Genomic DNA, 20,576 nt, shown 5'->3' on the forward strand with positions numbered 1-20,576 from the left:
TTCTAAGCATAAACTCACTAAAGTTAGATTTCAATGTAGACATTTTCTAATTGTCCCCCCAGCCATATCAATAAATATATAACTAAGAATAGAATATACTTTTTTTGTTTCATTACCTCATAGTCAGGCATGGACACGCTGCTGCGGTTTTCACTTTTAATCACTTTCATTCAGGCCCCTCGGGGCCCGTTTAACCCGACCCTGGGAAACACTGATGACTCAATGTTCAGGTTTTCAAAAAACTGGAATATACTTAAAAGTGTACATTGATCTGTTAGCATGATATTTGAAAATCCATTCTTCTTAGTAAAATAGAAATATAAAAAAATCTGGAATTTTAATTTGGAGGACAGAATAAAAAAAACACAATTGTCATTTCAGACTCTAGATTTTAAAACAGCAACCTTGATTAGCATCCTACTTGGTGAAAAAAACATGTAAGTGCAATACTTACATTAGCATGAAACTTCTACTATCTAAAAATGATGAATATATTATGGTAAATATTATTATTATACATCTGCTTGGCCAAGCAAAATATAATAATAATAATAAGTTATTATTGTTATTGATCAAACTGCCGGCTGTATTCCTTGAGTTTGACCAATAACAACAGTAATTTATAATATTTTGATTATAATAATAATAAATAAAAACAATGTAAACAATAATTATTTCATTTTCTTTATGTGGTCATGAAATCTACACCCATAAAAGAATTGGCAAACTGCTGTTTTAATAACAATAATATGAATTATTATTATTTAAATATTTAATATGGTCATAAAATCTGCACACATAATAAATAAAAGAGAATTAGTTTTAGTCTGAGCATGTTACAATTTTCCAAAAGTATGCCAGATACCCAGAAAGGAAAGTGCATTTGTCAGTGAACTTCAACAAAAGAAGTGGTTGCGTTTATATATAGTTACACGGACAATAAAACGGAATCAAATCAACATCATATCAAAGTTTATACAGTCAAACCAAAAATTATTCAGACACCAGATATAATTTTTTATATTTTTTTTACTAGTGTGTGCAAGACACTATAGTTCATTTATGTAAGTGAGGAGAGCAAAAAAATAAAGTTAACTGTGACACATTTCACCCAAAAATTCTTCATACAGCGACTACCAGTAAAATTAATAAAAATTTGGGACCAAAAATGATTCCGACACTTTGATCTGATCATGTTTTGCTGAAGTGTTTTTTCTTTAATAACTAATGCTCCTTTTTACAGCACAGACTGAACAACATGAAGCATTGCTTGGTAATTGGTTGAGCTAAACTGGTATTATCTAATTGTGTAGTTAAATTTAACAGCTGACAGATATTCAACATAATTCATGTGTGAGAGTCTAACAGAAGGACGGACAAAACCAGTCAAATATCAACTGATTTAATAACTCTGAGTTCAGAGTTTCTAAACTATAGGGAATAAACTGTGATAATGTGAGAAATAAATTTGAATAAATTTTGGTTTGACTGTATGTTTGACTGTGGTCTTGAGACTGACGCTTTGGATCGTGTCCCGATCACAGAGTCTCCTGGAAGAGTTTGTTGTATTGCTGCCTCTCGGTTGACATGAGGCTTCTGAGACTGAACCAGAAGTATCTCTGCGCTTGAGGATTCCTCGGCCACTCCAGGACTGACTTTTTATACAATCGCTTCCTCAGTTTGAGGTACTTCGAGTGACAAGGCATTCTCTCCAAGAATATCAGGACGATAACGTCATTCCTTTCGTCCATGAGTCTCTGGTGGGCCATGTAAAAGGCTGTCCTGAAGCTCCCGCTTTTGATATAGTTTCCCGTCAGGATGAAAACGGTGCGTTTGCTTAGCTGAATACTCTGGGAAAGGTTTTCAATAAGAGGACAACCAGGCACCCAATCCCGCTCTTCCAAACACAACTGCATCCGTGGATCCCCTTTCTCTTCCAGGTGAATGCGTAACTCCTGCGTGACCCACTCGTGAACGGCTGGATCCGTCGTGTCGTAGACCACGAAGGCATCATAGACAGTGCTGTTGGAGGACAGTCTTCGGTATCCCTTGAGTTTGGCCAAGCAAAAGTGGTAGATGTACCACACATCCCAGAGGAAAAGATGGCTGGAGATGGTGAGCGTGAGAATGCTGAGAATCAGAGAGGTCAGAAATATACACAAGATAATTGACAGGGAGTTGTGTTGGCAGGCTTGGACATTTAGGAAAAGGACACTCTGACCTTTTTGGGCACTCGGCGAAGAGCACGTTACGTCGGTCGCGAGGCGTGGGATATTCACCGTGGTGCGGTTGATCCATCGGACGAACCACGTGGCGTTGCAAGAGCACACAAACCGGTTATTGTTCAAGTATAAGGTCTGCAAATGGTCAATAACGTTTTCCGGGAAGCTTGATTCTTGGATGAACTGGATGCGATTGTAACTTAAATCCAAGATCTTGAGGCTGAATGCATCTTTTAGAAAATCCGGAGGCAGTTTTGCAATGTTGTTCTTGTGTAGGACAAGAGTTTGGATTGATTTAGTGTAGTTAGTCAGGCAAGTGGGAAGATACGTTAGGTAATTCTCACTTAGGTCTAACAGCTGTAGGTTTTTAAGGTTCACAAGACCCTCCCATTGAAACGACTTCAACCTGTTTTCAGTGATGTACAGTTCTGTGAGGGTCTCTGGAAGACCTTCGAAAACCCCTTGTGGGATGAAGTTCAGGTTGTTATGAGAAACGTCGAGAATCTTCAACGCCATAAGTTTCTTAAAGTAGTTGACGTACCTCGTGTCTCCATCCCTCCACAACATATCAAGACGGTTGCCTTTAAACTCCAAATGTTCCAAGGAAAAACTCTCCATTTCGGTGTTCGTGGATGTGGATATCTGGTTGTCGTTCATGATTAGTTTTCTCAGCTTATCCAGGCTCTTTGTAAAGTTTAACATGTGAGTTAAACCCTCAGCTATGAAGAAATGGCTGTTACGGCTGATATCCAGAACGACCAAGCTGCTCAGTTCCTGAAACGCTGTGGAGAACATCAAATCCAGACGATTGTCGGAAAAGTCCAGGTATTGTAATTTCTTCAACTTGACAAACTCAGAACCGTTCAAACTCTGGCTCATGGCATTCCCAGAGAGATTCAAACACTTCAGCTCATCAAGATCTAGAAATCTGGAATGAAGGAAAAAGATGTTATTCCTACTAATATCCAACGTTTTTCCAAAGGAGCTACATTCGTTGTTGAAAGGACTTGTAATCCAGAGTTCCTTGTCCTTGTATTTGCAGCTGCGCGCATATTCATCATAGAGGAAATAGTGAATATCCTTCACTTCTCCATTGTGGTACTGGGCACCTTGCGACATCGGGGAACCGTGTTGTTTTTCTCTGCGGTTAGAAAGTGAACCCGTGTATTCTCCTTCAGAAGGCATTGAGATTTTGTTGTCGGACAAGTTGATGATTTTGAAGTTTTTCAGCTTCTTCAGGAGACTGAGGTTCGCTATTTTTATGAAGTTTGTGCCGAGATCAATGAATTCCAGGTTGTTCAATTCAGTCAATGGTTGGAGGTCTTCCAGTTTGAGTTCTTGAAACACATACCCTCTGATTCTTAGGACCCTTAGAGATTTAAGATGGTTGAATGATCTTGAAAGGTTTAGAGAAGTGGGATACACTTGAAGCTCGAAGTTGAAAGACAGATCCAACTCTTCTAGAAAGGGCAACAAAGAAGGAAAAGAGGTGCATGTTATCTCCTTAGCCAAGAAATTGCTTGAGAGGTCTAGAAGACTAAGTTGTGTCAGGTTTTGAAACCATTTTGAAGGTATATTCGTTAAAGAGTTACTATGAAGTCGAAGAATCTTTAGGTTATTCAGAGTCTTGAAGGAGTCAGGATGAATCTGAAGGGGAGCATTATTTGGACATGGAGTGCATGGGAAAGGTGCATTATAACAGCGTGGACAGTTCCCACTCAAGTCCAGTATTTCCAACTCTGTCAGGTTGTGAAAGTCCTCCTCTGTTATTGTCTGAATATTGTTGTTGTAAAGGTACAGCTCTTTTAGGCTTGATGGTAGTTGGTGTGGGATATAGGACAAGTTGTTAGACTTCAGAGAAAGCAAAGTCATCTTGTCAAGCTGCACAAACGCATCCTTTTCAATGTTGTACGACTTGTTGCACGGGTTTCGGAAGTAGCAGTTCTGGCCGAGATACAGCCTTTGGATATTAGTCAGTTCTGTCATATTCTCCTTAAGAATTGAATAGATGCTATTGACCTCGAGACTCAGGAGCACTATGTTGGGAGGAAGGCCCTTGGGAATGCTGGACAGCTGGTTTCCATCCAGGTAAAGCGACCTGAGGTTCTTTAGCTTCCAGAAGGTGCCGTTGTCAATCGTCACGCTCTGGGTGCAGACGCGATCTTTGGGGCCGATTTTGATCGGTACGCAGTTGCATCGGAGGTCGATCTCGGTGATGTTGTGCAGTTCGTGGAATGAATCGTTCCTGATGTGGGGTATGTGGTTGATGGTTAGTGTCAGGTTGGTGGTATTCGTTGGGATTCCCAAAGGAACTTCGGTTAAGTCTCGTTCAGTGCAATTGACGCTGACCTCCGTCCCGTTTTTAGCCGGAGAAACGTCACACTTCAGACTTTTGGGGTACCATTCAGCTGCAACCCGCAATGAGATGAGACCTGCAAAGATCATTAATATCCTCTCTGAAACCTGAAAGAGGGAGGAAGATAGTCAAAAATACAGTAAAAAAGTCCATAGTAAAAATAGAGTAAAAAAATATATTTTTCATGTGTTTTACAAGAAATACTATTTCAGTCTTTGAATTTTGTTTAATTCAATGTGTTTCTTTCCGCTTCTTTGTAATCAATTTAGATTTAATTTATGAGTGAAAAATAGCTTCCTTTCAGTGTATGTTTTAAAATGCATAATAAAGATAAACTAAGAAAAACATACCCAACCGTATAAAAGTTTGAGTTCGGTAAGATTTTTGTTTTTGAAAGAAAGGTCTCTTCTGCTCATCAAAGCTGCATTTATTTGATCAAAAATACAGTAACATTTTTGAAATATTATTCCAATGTAAATCAGCTGTTTTCTATGTGAATATATAATAAAGTGTAATTTATTCCTGTGATCAAAGCTGAATTTTCAGCATCATTACTCCAGTCTTCAGTGTCACATGATCCTTCAGAAATCACTATAATATGATGATTTGATGATCAAGAAACATTTATGATTATCATCAATGTTGATAACAGTTGTGCTGCTTCAGATTTTTGTGGAATATTTACAGTAACTAATTTACAAATACCCCCCCCCCAAAAAAAAACAGTTCACAAAATGTAAATATAAATATATATATAATTTATTTATAAATATATATATATATATATATATATATATATATATATATATATATATATATATATATATATATTATATATATAAAATTAAATAAATTATATATTTTAGGTTAATATCTATATATGAATATAACAAAATATATAACATTATTTCAGGAAATGACATACAAGCTGCACAATAAGACAAACATTGCACTTGCAAAATATATATATTTTAATTTAGTTTATCCATTGTTATTTTGTTTCCCCTTTTTTCTAAGAATTTAAATGTACCAGACTATTGTTTCTCTTTTTGGACCTCACAATTTAGTAAATATTTAAAAAATGCACAAGCAATAACTTCCTCAGAGCATCTTTGTTTTGACACATAATCCTTATATGAGAGAACTGATAAGTGAATATTGATTTACTCACCATCTTGATCAGACCTGGAACTCTTTTTGTCCTTCGAAGCTGTTGATCTGTACTTTGTCTGGCTTGCCAAGTTGTACAGAGCCTGTGTTTCTAGCAGAACAGGTGTTACTAACCAATGTTATACACCACAAAAAAGTACAAACAAAAGTGAGAGTGAATATATTTAATCATAACTTCCCCTTTATCTCACAAACAAGATTATTCTGAATCTTTTTTGTTTTGATTCTGCATGTGATTATACACCTCAACTACAAACTCTCAGCACTGTTAACCTGAATTGTTGTTATTGTATAACTTATATTTAATTACAACAATATTGTTCCTGAAAAACCACCATAAAGAGGAACAGCATTACTTTCATCCGTTTTCTCAAGGGACCAGTTTCTGTACTAGAGATTAAGCAAAACAATGTCAGGGGTTTGTGCAAGTTCTGCTCCGATTTCTTCATAAATGAAAGCAAAACCACAGAAAGTCAAGCACTCCTATGATGAAATGATCAAAAATATTCTTCGTCCAACACAACAGATGCTTCTTCTGCACACAAGGAGAGGAAGAAAAATAGGAGAAGGAAGAATTTAATTTGCATGATATTATAAATGAATTCCTGGTATACGACAAGAAATATCAGACTAATTAAAAAAAGAAAGACAGCACGAGATCAGTGTCCAAGCTGAAATATTTAATGAAGATGATTCAAATAAAATACATTACGCGTATCATTTAAAGTCAACATGAATTCAAAATGGACCTTATTTACTTTCCCGTTCTTATTGTGAACGATTCATCCGTGCACATTATTCCGAATAAATAATACGATTTATCATCCAACCAATTCCTGACTGTCCTACAAATTTCCATTGCACTAGAAAATACGTCGGATGACGGCACTAAAGTGATGCTTCATGTTGACTTTAAATTATTTCAGTAAATGTTTGCATTAGCCAAACAGCAAATTAAACAGTGCAAGTTGCAAACATAATTACAGTATTTATAGTGGCAAAAATGTCTTATTTTTGAAAGTTATGATGACTGAAATAAACACATGGAACAAAATAGGATGCATCTATCAGGTGGTGTAGTGTATATTATTATTATTATTATTATTATTATTGTATATATATATATATCGTCTTTTAAAAACTCATTGTAGAATACTTCCTTTTCATTTTACATATTACACAAAATATACACAAGCACCGTTATCACAGTGGATTGCAATGGCCAGATAATCTTGATGACAAATGTATGTGATATCATATGGCTTTACTATGGCTAAATAAAAAGCAGTGATTCTTGACATTTGGCCATTGCTAAAACTGCAAATGTAGTTTTGCTTTGGTCAGAAAAAATAACTTCCCAAAGCCTCGGCCCCAAAGAATATAAAGTGACTTCCTGAATCGCTTCAGCTCCAACTAGCACTTTGTAATGTCCTTTCGCAGCTTAAAAAAAAATCAAAATCAGAGCATAAACTCTGCACATGCAGTCTTGAGAATCACACAAATGTGGCTAAAATAGACGTATTAAGTGAGCAGTGCAAGAGTCATCAAAGGAATAAGGAGATGGACTTGTCTTGTTCCAATGCTCGATATAAATGGAAAGTAGTTTCTGTGCTGACGTCAGTGACGTCCAACCGCATGTCATTTACTTACACTTCAGAAGATTAAAGTCAACAAGAAATCAAAATTTACCCTATTTACTTCCTTAGTGCACATTTGCTGCAGGGATGACGTGTTTTTGTAGGATAAACCCAGAAACGAGTTGCATTTTAGCCTTTCCGGTACCATCGTCCTAAAGCCAGTAATTAAAAGGCTGAAATAATATATTTTCATTTTTTATTCTATGACATAAAATAGGCTACATTAGTAACACCCTCTTGTGATTTTTAAAGCTTTTACTTGCCTTGAAACTCATAACTAGTCGCTTTCACAGTTTATAATCGCGCTCTTGAAAACTATTCCAACTCAAACTTTCAGGGAAAAGTCTGAAATAGAGACTGTTTAATGAAGCTCAGAGGAACGGCATGGACATTTTTTGAGGTTTTAAACACAAAATGTGGAATATGGATATGAATCCATGAATGATTTTAAAAGTGAAAAGATACTTTAAATGTGAAATTAAAACCACCAGTAGGTGGCAGCAAGTGACTGTTAATGAGCGAGTCATTGAATCATTCATTTAACCAATTTGTTCAAACAAACGGCTGATTCATTCAGAAATGCATCTGACTCTTAATGAGTGAGTCATTGAATCATTCATTCAACCGATTCGTTCAATCAGTAATGAAACACCGCTGTGTGTCGCTCAGAGACGCAAAACAGTCCTGTGTCTTTGTTTGGAACTATTTTCGTTGGCGAAATAGAGCAAAAACAGGCAATATTGTGTCTAAAATCTAAGTCACTTAATATTAACTTTTTGCTTATTGAACTGTTGTAGAAAATTAATATCACATTTGTAATCATGCTGATATTTGGAGAGAAAAACGACACTGTGATATTGATTAACTATATTAAATGTCATCAGTAACACACTCTTGTGATTTTTAAAAGCTTTTACTTGCCTTGAAACTCATCTACACACTAGTTGCTTTCAGTTTATAATCGCGCTCTTGCAACCTATTCTAACTCGAACTTTCAGGGAAAAGTCTGAAATAGCCGGTGAAAGTTAATAAATTCATGCGACGGCGGTGTAGTTTGTTTATAGCGTACGTTTAGCTATTGTGCCGATTGTATTTAGGCTTCAAAAGTTGTGTTAGATTATGAAGATTATCATGATCAACAAAAGCTTTTTTGGTCTGCAGGAATCCAAAAGCCAATGGAAAAGGGTTTTTTTTGTCCAGGGAACCAGGGGGATGCAAACTTACAAAAATATGGCATCACTGCAGCGCTAACAATAAATCCCTTTTCTTTTTCAGCTCATTCCCTCAAACCACCAGACTTCATCCATGCCCAGTCTTCGCAATCCAATAAAAACACCGGTGGATGCAACAAAATATCACATTATGGAGGTAAAATGAGATTCATGTTGACTTTAAGAACGGCAGGGTTGTAATCAGCTCCGTCCAGGGTTGACTGGATGATTATGACCATCTATATACCTGTTGAAGTTTCCATAGAAAGTGTCAATGCTCCCTGAGCCGATAGTCATCTTAAGATTTCCTTTCTGCCTCCCTGAGGCAACCAGAGCGGGTCGTTTGAGGCCGAGTGCAAGAACAAACAGGGAAGCATTCAAGACCTCCGATCACCTCTGGTTTGGCACATAGGAAACTGTGCTGTGGATGAATATGGACGTTTCGTGAGAGTAGAAGACGACGATTCTTCGGTTTTATCTCCATCTGCAGCATGTTAAACTGGGGAGGCAAAAAAGAGAGGGATGAATTAGTATAATGCCTCGTAATTTCATGCTTATCCTGATTCAGCATGATAGGGTAATGACGTCAATGATGAGCCAGTGAGCAATACTGGAGAAACGGCTTAATGTTCCAAATCAGGAAATTCTAATTAAGTCCTAAGCCTTAAAATATGCAAAATAGCAGGTGAAGGTTAAGCGTGTCATTCCTGCTTTAGAATATAGAACATACAGTATAGAATTCCAATCTGACTGTTTTAGCATAATTACAGCTCAACATTAACTCCAAAGTGTGAATATTTTCACCTTTAAATAAATATTAAAAATCAATTCAATCTATGAGTCAAAAGAAATCCCTTCGTTTAATATGACACTCCAAAATCAAAAAAAGTGTTTTGGTTGCAAGTCACGCAACTAGTCAAATTGCTTTTGTGTAGTCAAGGACTTTCAAATTGATTGTAGTATCAGTGAGTCAGCAGCGCTTCGGAAGTGGAAAAGAACCGCCAAGCAGCACCAAAGAGTAATTGAAAAGCACCAGGCGGGAGGATTTCCATGTCATTGAGCTTCCCTTGGAGTAGCAGTTAAATCAATAGATATTAAGAAATAGAAAAATATGACACAGCAGTAAATGCACCGAGAGCAGGACGTCCTCAAACGGTGCGTCATCATGCGAGGAGGAAGACACCACGAGAGCAATGACAACTTCCGCTGCTGAAGAGAAGCTAAAATATTGCAATATTTCATGCGATATTTCGGTTACAGTTTGGCAGATTTAGCAGTGTGACATAAAAAGTATATCTCGATATTTTCTGGGTACGTTTAAATTGATTTCTATCTTTAATGGGCAATTTTAAACCCATTTTTAATCAAATTCCTCTTTGCAGTGCAGAGGAAACACAGAAACTGAATCTGAACTGGCATTTAGATGCATTTACACAGACTGTTCAATGAAGCTCAGAGGGACATCGTGGACATTTTTTTTGTTTTAAACATAAAACATTGAATATTCATATTCATAATGATGTTAAAAATGAAAAGAGACTTTAAATGTGAAATTAAAACCGGCAATAGGTGGCAGCAAGTGACTGTTAATGAGTGAGTCATTGAATCATTCATTTAACCAATTTGTTCAAACAAACGGTTGATTCATTAGAAATCCATTTTACTGTCTTAATGAGTGAGTCATTGAATCATTCATTCAACCGATTCGTTCAATCAGTAATGAAACACCGCTGTGTGTCGCTCAGAGACGCAAAACAGTCTTGTGTCTTTGTTTGGAACTATTTTCGTTGGCGAAATAGAGCAAAAACAGGCAATATTGTGTATAAAAACAAGTTTAGCATATGCCAAATACAGCACATCATCAGAAATACACCATCTCTACTGCGAATCCTGCTGTGTGGATCTTCTCTGAAAGGCTTATGGAAGTAGAGGATCAAATGAATGCAGCAATATACAGGGAAATCATGGAGCAATACCTAATGTCAGCAAGGTGAACCTCGAGAAAATGTGTTTTCCAGCAAGACGATGACCCAAAGCATAAAGCATGTACACAGCAATGACTTGAAAACAACAACTTGAGTATTCAAGAATCCAGACCTTATTGTTGCATAATCTTAATGCATCCTGACTGAACTACAGCATCAATCAGACTTAAGGCTGTAACAGCAGCCAAAGGGGTGGGGTGGGGTGTGGAAATGAAAGTTTAATAAGTATACATTTAAAAAAAAAAATATTTACATTGAAATCAGGTTTCATCTTGACATGAATTAATATTTTTCAGTTGATCAAATAAATCCCTGTGATTCCATCTTATAGAAAAAAGAAATGGACAAAGGGTGTGAATAATTTTTATAGGCAATGTACGAGTAGCTTACAGCTTGAGAAGCTGCAGTTTAAATCAAGATGAATGAGGGCTACAAAAGCCCTAAACCTGTGCTCACCAGCTCCAACTAAATAAGGTGGAGAGAGAGGGGCAAGTTTCAAGTAGTGCACGGACAACGGATTTATCCCTCTTTCGCGTTTCCTTGCTTTTGAACAGACTCATACACACACAATTATATCAAAATACCCGTCTCGGCAGGTATTCTCTCGGTTTAACAGTTGAGAAAGAAAGTGAATGTGTGTCAGTATATTCGGTCCGTGCATTCGGTCTTAAAGTGACAGCAGCCTAATATTACTGTTGCTGTCTGTGTCATTAATGTTAAAGGGAAAATGTGTAGGAATTTCTCCCATCTAGCGGTGAAATTGTATTTTGCATTCAAACGAATAGTGCTCTACAGCGCCTCGCGTTTTCAAATGCGTGTTGCAACTACGGTAGCCGTTATGTACCAAAAAGCTATGACGGGATGTCTTAGCACATCGAGTTTTCCTTCAGTGAACAGGTTTGTTATTTCAAACAAACTGCAACTTGACACAACGAACAAACGGATGTTTCATAGAATTGAAAGTTTCCAAAGGCAGAGAAGCGGGCAAAAAAAAGCTTGTAATTTAGACTGTAACATTGACTTAACGTTACCTGTTGAGAAGAAAGCTGGCAAGTTCAGCGTCTCTTTTGAAAGCTTTCTCCTGCATCAACTCTTTCCACCTAGAAAAGGCTATCCTGACATTAAACCCTGTTTTTTGCAATCTCCGGTCCTGTGGCTCCACATAAGTATGGTCCTCCATTATAAATAACCGTGCAGTGCAGCCTTTTAAACTTTAGACACGTGACGCTGGCTCTGAACAAAAACGCGTTGGCCTAGTACTTTTTGACCCTCTCTGCTATTATAGTTTTTCAAGATGGCGGAACGACATGGAAGCCTCCGTGGACCTACCCATCACATGTATATAAAGATAATAAATTCTTCGTTTACGAGGATAAGTCAGATAATTGGCAGAGTAATAAATAATGAATAAAAATATTAATTTTAGATAATAAAATACTTAAAAAAACTACACATTGTCCCTTTAATAAAACAACAAAATACAACTTTAACAAAGAATAATCCTTATTCAATTTCAACAGTGAACACAATAGTGTTGTTTTACATTTAGGCCTAATTATTACATTTATGTACCTGAATACAACTGTTAGTATTCATCTATGCTTGTAATTTACGTATTTGTTCTTATTTAATTACTGCATCACTACATCATTAAAGACAACTTCTCTTTTATAATGTTTGAACTTTATTAGTTAGGCTAGTAGTTTTTGCTCTAGTATCATATTTTTTTTTGCTGATCCGAAAAATGATCCGATCCGTGATTCAAAAAACGTAAATGACCCGAACCGTGAGTATTGTGATCCGTTACAATATTATTAAATATAAGTTAGGAATTCATGATTCATGCAATTCTGCATTGTTGCAGTTTCTACATAGTTGAACAGAAAGATAATTTTGTCATTAGGTTAGTTAAATGTCACATTTAACTTGTTAACCACAAACAACCACGGCGCTAGTAACACCACGAGTCATGGGTTCGATTCCCAGGAAAAGCAAGAACTGATCAATTGTGTACCTTTAAATAAACATAACTCGCTTCTGCCAAATGCATACATTTGAATGTAAATGCCAGTACCTGTAGTTTCTCTGATCTTGGGCAACCTCTGGGATCCCTCTCGCCCCGACTCCGAGCCAGCTTGTCCGTGGTGTTTCCGCAAAAACGTTCCATCTACGTTCTGACCTTTCAGAGAGGACTCAGCGTGCAGATGGACGCTATCTACCGTGCACAGAGGAGAGTCCATCGGCGTACTGCTTCCCGTACTGCAGCCGGCATCGATGGATGAACACTGGGAACTCTGCAGGGAATGAATCCCCTCGCTCTGTAAAGACGACATCCTTTTGGACAAGTGGTACTCGTACAACCGCGTCACTTCTTGCTCGGATGAAGCCGGCTTGCTCTGTTGGGGTTCGTTCCTGGATCGCTCGATCAGATATTGTTCTTTGGCGGGGGAACTTGCGCTCAAGTCTGTTGAGTCCTCCAAAGTGGCTTTTTGCGTTACCCTGTCTGCGTGCAATGGACCACTATCGCCAGCCACTTCGGAGTAAATGTGCTCTTCGGATTTATTATTCAGAAGCATATGCAATCTTTGATTGCTTTCGTGAAATGCATAAGGCATCCTATCCCTGTCAAAGTGACTCAAACGCTGGGAATCTCGTCCATTGAAGTTGTTGTACATCCCGACAAGATCTTCTGATTCTGTGATATTCATCTGACGGGCTTCTGCATCAGCGCTCGATTTCCCCCCACCATCTTGCTCCTCGATCTTCGGCATTCCCATCATCACATCCCTGTGCATTTTGTTGAAGTAGTCCGTCAACGACTTGGTTTCCATTGTTTCCGGTTCCATCTCGAAGTGATCCGTGCGAAGATTGGCGACCGCGGAGGACTGGGGATCATCTAGAGACGATCGGATGCTACACGGCGCCAATCGAAACTCGGTCTCCTCTTCGGCTAGAGTTTGGTAGCCTTCCGCAGTGGCTACCAACATTTTCAGAGAGTTTTCGGAGAGTTTCTGAGCCGCGGCCAGCTCTGAGCTCTCCGTCATTTCAGAGGAATTTGTCTCATTCCCAGAATCAGAAGAGGACTCGGGGCTAAAGGACCGAGATATTTCTACACCTGTGTGTCACAAAGAGACAAACATTTTAGCAATCACACCACACGTACTGTATACTTTAAAATAGTTTATTTGTACAAAACGTTGAAGGCTATGAAATGCAGCATAAATAATGAAATACATGAACAAAAATGAACCACAAATTATAATGAGATCACATGTACATAGCAAACAAAACAAATGCACACAATACATGGGGCTTGCATTGAAGACAATGGAGAAACAAAACCAAATTAACAGAATGGCTGGAAGGTCCTACAATGTCAATGAATAAACGTTACTATAGTGTAAGAACCTGAACTATTGTCCGATTGTGGGTGAGACTGTTCCTCAGAGGCGGCCAAGGCCTCGAGTGCTTGTAGTGTGGTGACAACAGCGTCGTTGAACACTTCCTCGCTCCCGCCAGCCACCGTTGGCACCGAGTCGATCAGCGACACGGGGATGTCATTTTTTAGCAAAGCGATGCTTTTACGGTCTTGGTGGTCGTCTTCATCCGAGCTATCCCTGAAACCGGGCGGTGGAGCGGCTATCGCCAAGTTCAACGACTGCAACAGGTCGTCGTTGTCCTCCTCGTCGCCTCCTTCAGGAGGCGGAGGAAGTGAAGTGAGGTCGATTATGTCGTCGCTTGACTCCGACAGCGACAGGAGAGAGTGAGCTTTGTCCTTCATCTCCCCCATCATCATCATCATCATGTCCTCCTCGCAACTAATGTCGTCGTCGTCTTCGGCGTCATCCGTAGTCTCGGCGTAGCAGATATCGTGCAGCAAAGGCTCCTCGATGCCTTCCGTTGTACCGAAGATCTTGGCGTCTCCATAGACCATGTGGGAACCGTACTGGAAGCCGTCGACCTCCATCGATGCCTCCAGAGGCTTGTAGTCTTTCTGCTGCGCGTACATGTACCGGTGTTCCTCCAGCACTTCTGGGATGTCCTCCATCAGTCTTTGGTATCCCAAGTTCTGCGGGTTCACGCACTCCAGCGGTGGCTCCCCAAATATGAAGGACACCTTGGCGCTTCTGGGCGATTCTTGAGGTTTGCCTTTTGGGACATTGAAGTAGGGCTGTGGATGCATGTGGCCTCCTCGGCTTGCCCTCTCCGCTTTCTCCTCCATGTGCATACGATGCGACTGGTGGATTTCAGAGACGTTGGGGGAAATATCACACTCTCTTCGCCCACAGATGGGGTATTCGGGGTGGGGGTCATCGTATCCACCACAGGGAACATAATTCCAGTCGATTGCCTGGTAGTTGTGCTTGATCCTTGAGTCATGTCCTTAGACAAACAAACAAAAAAGAAGATGCAAGTGTCAACGTTTTAGTGAAGTATCAATTTAAACACCTTAATTAAATCAGTGGTTCTCAACCTTTTTGACTGAAAAAGGACCCCTATTGTCCAATATTATGCCAAAGTCTCCCATTATCACTGCAAAAATTATGGTCCCTCTCAGTCGGTCTATACGTACGTCGTGACGACGAATAGGAATCTCGCTACAGAGGCCAATCTACTTCAAGTGAAACTAAACGAGCCAATGCACATTGGCGTGCAATCATTTGCATCAGCTGTTCAGCCACGCAGCGCGGGTATATAACGAGCAGCAGGTGCGGTTGCACTTCAGCTTGTTGCTGAGGAGCCGAGCCGATGATCAGCCTGCCCCGGCGGGTCGCAGCGGATGTGGCGACGGGACGTACTTCTCAGTTCCCTCCTTCAGGGAAAGAGGGTTACCATATGTAACCCAGACGTTCCCTATCAGTTCTTCACTCTGATACACAGAGGGTATCTGTCACTGTTGTTCCGTGATAACCCATACAGTGATATTAAAATTATTTAGTGATATTATTTTTTTTTTTATATTATATTTTTCATTACGTATGTGTTTGTCCATAATTCTTCAGTGGTTTTGTTTGTTTGAACTAAAAAAAAAAATTTCACTACATTACATTGCATGTATGTAATATGTATGACGCAAATAAATAACCTTGAACCTTGAAGTCACACTTGTACATTTGCTGATGAAGTTGAGAACCACTGCCTTAAATGATGATAAGCATCTATTTCAAACGGACTAATGCATTGTTAGATATGTAGATTTTGTGCTCTTACCTGCAGTGTTACTGTTGTTTGCCATGTTGAAGATGGACCTCCGTGAATCGACCAGCAGTCTGTAGTAACCGGCCGTCAAACACGCCAGGTTCATGGCATCACTGGACTCCATTATAAGTGTGATGGGCTTCAGAAACAAAGGATACTTTGCATAAACAATCAGTACATAAATCGGTAAGCGATGGGAGGCTGTGCAGTTTAAGAGATTTTACTACAGGTCCTAAAACCATCATAAATAATAGTGGAAACAGAAAAATGTGTTCTTTAATAAATGCTTTTAATATATTAATATTAATTATCAAAATAATCCGCCAGATTTTAGTTCTTGCTTGCAAAGCAATGTAGCAAACAACACATTGCATTTTTATTTTAGATGACACGTTACAATAAGGACTCATTTGTTAATGCATTAACTAACATGAATAAGCAATACATTTTTACAGTATTTATTAACCTTTGTTAATGTTAGTTAATAAAAATGTTCGTGCTCATCACAGTCGTTTAACTAATGTCAAATGATCTTAAAAATTAATTAGTAAAATTTTGAGATTAACATTAGAAAAGATTAATACATGCTTATTCATTGTTAGTTCATGGTAACTAATGTATTTATCAAATGAAACCAAGTGAAGCATGAAATTTCGAGAACTATTGATTATTAATTCCTGTTTTCATTATTAGAATTAGATAAAAGGGTTGATGCAAAAAAGGGAAATTGTTTGTAACATTTTTAACTATTGCAATTCACGTGGTGGTGTCTAACAAAAAAATATGTGTTATACTTACAAAATCCTTGAATGTCATTGCAAAATATGCGGCTCTTGGTTTGATCCGACGCACCTTAACATCCAAGACGTGGAGCTCGACGCGCACGTTCCTCTCGTCCTCGGTGAACATCTCGATGCGGTTGACGTGGCTGAAGTCGGCCAGCAGAGCCACCAGATTGGTCTTGGTGTTGATCACATGACTGATGCCGTACCTCGGGCCCACGAGCAGCGTCACCTCAGTGTGTTTCTCTCCTTGCTGTCGGGTCACACACAGGGCCTGTTTACACCAATGCGTTTTTACTGATCAAATCGCTGTGTACATGGTCACATAAATGTGTTTTTGCAAAACATTTATAAATGCATCACAGAGAAACACGAACATCAGCGTCAGATCGCAGGACATTTTCATTAGTGCTTTTTTAAATAAGGGAAATAGGTTATAATAGAGGGAAGTATATGTTATATATAGATGCAGAAAATCTGTCATGTATGCAGGGCTCAACGATAAATATTTAGGTAACAGTTGTTCTATGGATTTACATGTTTATTGCCTCTGTGCTCTTCGCATGTTGGACAAAAATGCCCCCCCCCCCAATTTTTTTTATTTCATTTAAAGGAACACGCCACCGTTTTTTGAAATATGTGTTATTCACCGTCTCACCTACATTTAGATCGGTGGGCAAACGCATTTTTGTCTCAGTGCATGCATTGTCTTAGACTGGCAGCGCGGCCGCTAGCTTAGCTTAGCATAATGAATGGAATCCTTTGTTGCCGGATAGCATGTCGTGAGTAAAAATGATAAAAATATAAATAAAAAAACCCTAATAACTTCTTGTGGCCTGCGTATTCACAATGAGTACAAATAGCAATAAAGATTAAGACTAGGCAATTTCCTAGGCAGAGATTGACCTGGGACTATATTGGGGGGAAGCACAGGCGAAGCACTGCTACTTGGGCGCAGAGATTTCACGGCATCTCAGCATCTATCTTACAACTGAATAAAGAAACAGATTCACGTAAGGAAGAGTAATAAAAGACAACTTACATGTGCACTGCCTGTGCTTTGAAAATGGTAATTAGGCTAAACAGAAGTAATTAGGTATTTATTTTTTTTACTCACGACATGCTATCCGGCAACAAAGGATTCCATTCATTATGCTAAGCTAAGCTAGCGGCGGTGCTGCCAGACTAAGACAATGCATGCACTGAGACAAAAATGCGTTTGCCCACCGATCTAAATGTAGAGGAGACGCGAATAACCCCTATTTCAAAAAACGGTGGCGTGTTCCTTTAAATGAATGTACTATATTTAAGTTCGATAATGTTTTCTATCTAATATTTTGTATTTTTAGGGGATTTTATAGTACTAAATTATATTTACGCTGTATTTAGAATCCATTTATTCACTTTTTGAGCATAGACCTGAAAATTAATTTTCCAACTTAAACTGTCGTAAATCTTGAATGTTTTGGATCATAGACTGAAGTTTGGTCTCTTTTTAAAGGTGTAAAAAGTTTTTTTTTTAAATACAAAATTTTACATTTTTTTTGTTATGAAAAATGGACAAAAATACTATTTTAAATTTTTATGAAATATTTATATTCTGCAGATAACTACGTCATTGCGATGGCCCTTGCGTCATCACTACGACACGCCCCTTACGCTATTGGTCCTGGCTTTTGTTCACACAGGGCGTGTTCCCGGACTGATCCCGGACATGTAACAAGGTCCCCATCCCGGCATCGATCCCGGGACGTGTTTTTGTTCACACAGAAGGCACTCTAGCAATTTTACAGCAATACCCGGGATCAATGCGCTGTGTGAAAGGGGCTAAAGATTGTTTGGCTGCAGTACCAAACGCTTCCACTAGATGAAATTCATTTCCAATGCGCTCATTTTTGACCGTGAGGAGCACAAGTGTGACTATTTTTTTAAATCATGTCCATCATTTTTTTTATGTTCACACAGAAAGTGCCAAAACCTTTACCATATCATTCCGGTGAAGTAAAGAATTCTAAAAAAAAATTAAGTAAAATTTAAAAAATGACGAAGAGCACCAGAGGATTAAGATAAATCGCTTTGGATAAAAGCATCTGCTAAATTAATAAATGTAATTGTTACAGGAAAATAACAGAAAAAACATAATGTTGCATATAAAATGAAAGTATTGTTTCTAATGTTAAATTTATTGTCCTGAATCTGCACTGAAATGTCACGCTGGCTCATGAATGAATGCGAGTCTGCACTTACGACCAGCGTGGATTTAAACACTCGTCCTCCGTACAGCCGCAGATCGCTCAGGTATTTCAGGTAGTGGACCTTCGCCTGTAACGCCGTCAGCTTCAACACAGACACACACGTTTAGGGAACTGACAGTGTACATCATATAAATAGAGTACACTTCGTTCTTCTTTCTGAATATGTACATCTTGGGAAAACATACAAGGTGAAGTTTACCAGGATAACTAGCCAAGTAATACTCTACTTACTAGAACACTAAACGAAGCAATGCAATATGCAGTACAAAACTACAATATACAACAAAATATGATGCAGTATATTATATCTGATGCTTTTTTCTAGGGATGTACCGATATGAAAATTTTGGCCGATACCAATAACTTTATTTTTGAAAGCCGATAACCGATATGTTAGCCGATAAATCTAAATCCAAATTTTTATATCATATTTTGAGAGCCTGATTAGAAAAACAAAAGCCTCACCGTTAAAAGCCACGTCCCAAACCCTTCATATTAAATCAAATTTATAGAGTAAAGTAACCTAGTTTGAACCAGAGTAAGTTTTAAAATTAATTTTACACTCCTATATGGTCAATTTTCTTTATCAAATAAAATCTATTGCCTAAATAATGCAATCAAGTCATAATACAACATTATTTGCGTATAAAGAATCTATGTTAATAATGCATCAATGTTTTTGAAAAAGAAATATCTAAAATTAAGCCAATTTGAGAAACTGTATTTTCCCTTTTTCAAAGTGATTTCAATCATATTTCAAGCAATTCAAAACCATAATGGCAACCAGTGGAAATATTCCATTATTTATCAGCTTCAATATATCGGCCAACATTTCTTATCGGGCCGATAGCGATAACATTTTAACTGATATCGGGGCCGATATATCGTGCATTCTTAGTTTTTTGACCATTCATGACCATGTATTAGTGATGCACCGATATTACAATTTTTGGCCTAATTTTTTGATATATTGGCCGATAAATATAAATCCAAATTTTTATATCATTTTTGAAAGCCTGATTACAAAAACAGAAGTCTCACAATGTCACAAGCACACAATTATTATGATGTGCTCATTATGATTTTATGTAGCCTATATGACAAACTTGTGTTGCACTGAAACGTATTTTCTTTTTCAAAGTGATTCCAATCATATTTCAAGCAATTTACAACCATCATGTTGAACAGTGCGCATCTGAAGTGTCTCAGCTGAAGGAAATAATGTATTAATTATCAACTTTAATATATCGGCCAAATTTTCTTATCGGGCCGATAACGATAACCTTAAAAATGAACATATATCCACCGATACCGATACGGTGGCCGATATATCGTGCATCCCAAATATATATAAAAAATAAAGCAGAATTTTTGCATACAGGATTAGTTTTTGCTGTGATACTAGAATTGAGAATGGTGTAATTTCTCTGGTATCATGACAATCCTACTCTATTTTTTTATAATTACATGCATCGAAGAATCTGAATTCTCAACGGCAGCTCAAGATATCGATTTCCATCCCTTTTTTACATGCACATCGAGCTGTGAAAGTTGCTTCACCTTTTTCCCAGGAGGCACCAGGTTCTGGTTGGTTTTGAGAATGTGCGTGAGAGCTTTCTTGATGTTCTTCTCCTTCATGCTGGACAGAACGGCTGGAGGCAGAAACTGGGCCAAACCCCATTCCTTCCTGAGGACACACACTCCGTTCATCGATCTTTCTCATTATTCACAGCAACTCACACCAAAAAATGAAAATCTC

General features: G+C 38.2%; 2 protein-coding genes across 5 annotated transcripts in view; both read right to left on the reverse strand.

Annotated features, from left to right (window-relative positions):
* Positions 1–1,371: 1,371 nt before the first annotated feature.
* On the reverse strand, positions 1,372–5,830 carry LOC143723957 (toll-like receptor 7). Its single transcript, XM_077216904.1, has 2 exons — positions 5,750–5,830; positions 1,372–4,685 (listed from the first exon to the last, which is right to left on the reverse strand). The coding sequence occupies exons 1-2, from the start codon at positions 5,750–5,752 to the stop codon at positions 1,539–1,541; spliced, it is 3,150 nt and encodes a 1,049-aa protein (XP_077073019.1). The 5' UTR covers positions 5,753–5,830; the 3' UTR covers positions 1,372–1,538.
* A 1,747-nt stretch (positions 5,831–7,577) lies between these two features.
* Positions 7,578–20,576, reverse strand: part of LOC143723953 (FERM and PDZ domain-containing protein 4-like) — an 88,435-nt gene continuing 75,436 nt past the window's right edge. For 2 of the 4 annotated variants that reach the window (XM_077216893.1, XM_077216894.1), the window contains exons 11-17: positions 20,378–20,504; positions 18,810–18,899; positions 16,633–16,836; positions 15,793–15,919; positions 13,990–14,964; positions 12,656–13,696; positions 7,578–9,095 (exon numbers count right to left, since the gene is read on the reverse strand). In XM_077216893.1, the coding sequence (XP_077073008.1) occupies positions 9,091–9,095; positions 12,656–13,696; positions 13,990–14,964; positions 15,793–15,919; positions 16,633–16,836; positions 18,810–18,899; positions 20,378–20,504 (2,569 nt within the window). In that variant the 3' untranslated portion in view covers positions 7,578–9,090. The remainder of the gene's footprint in view (positions 9,096–12,655; positions 13,697–13,989; positions 14,965–15,792; positions 15,920–16,632; positions 16,837–18,809; positions 18,900–20,377; positions 20,505–20,576) is intronic. The other 2 variants (XM_077216895.1, XM_077216896.1) reach the window with 1 other exon arrangement.

Source organism: Siphateles boraxobius, unplaced genomic scaffold (genome assembly GCF_051911475.1).
Source record: "Siphateles boraxobius isolate OS27281-9 unplaced genomic scaffold, OSU_SipBor_1 7, whole genome shotgun sequence".
Lineage (NCBI taxonomy): Eukaryota > Metazoa > Chordata > Actinopteri > Cypriniformes > Leuciscidae > Siphateles > Siphateles boraxobius.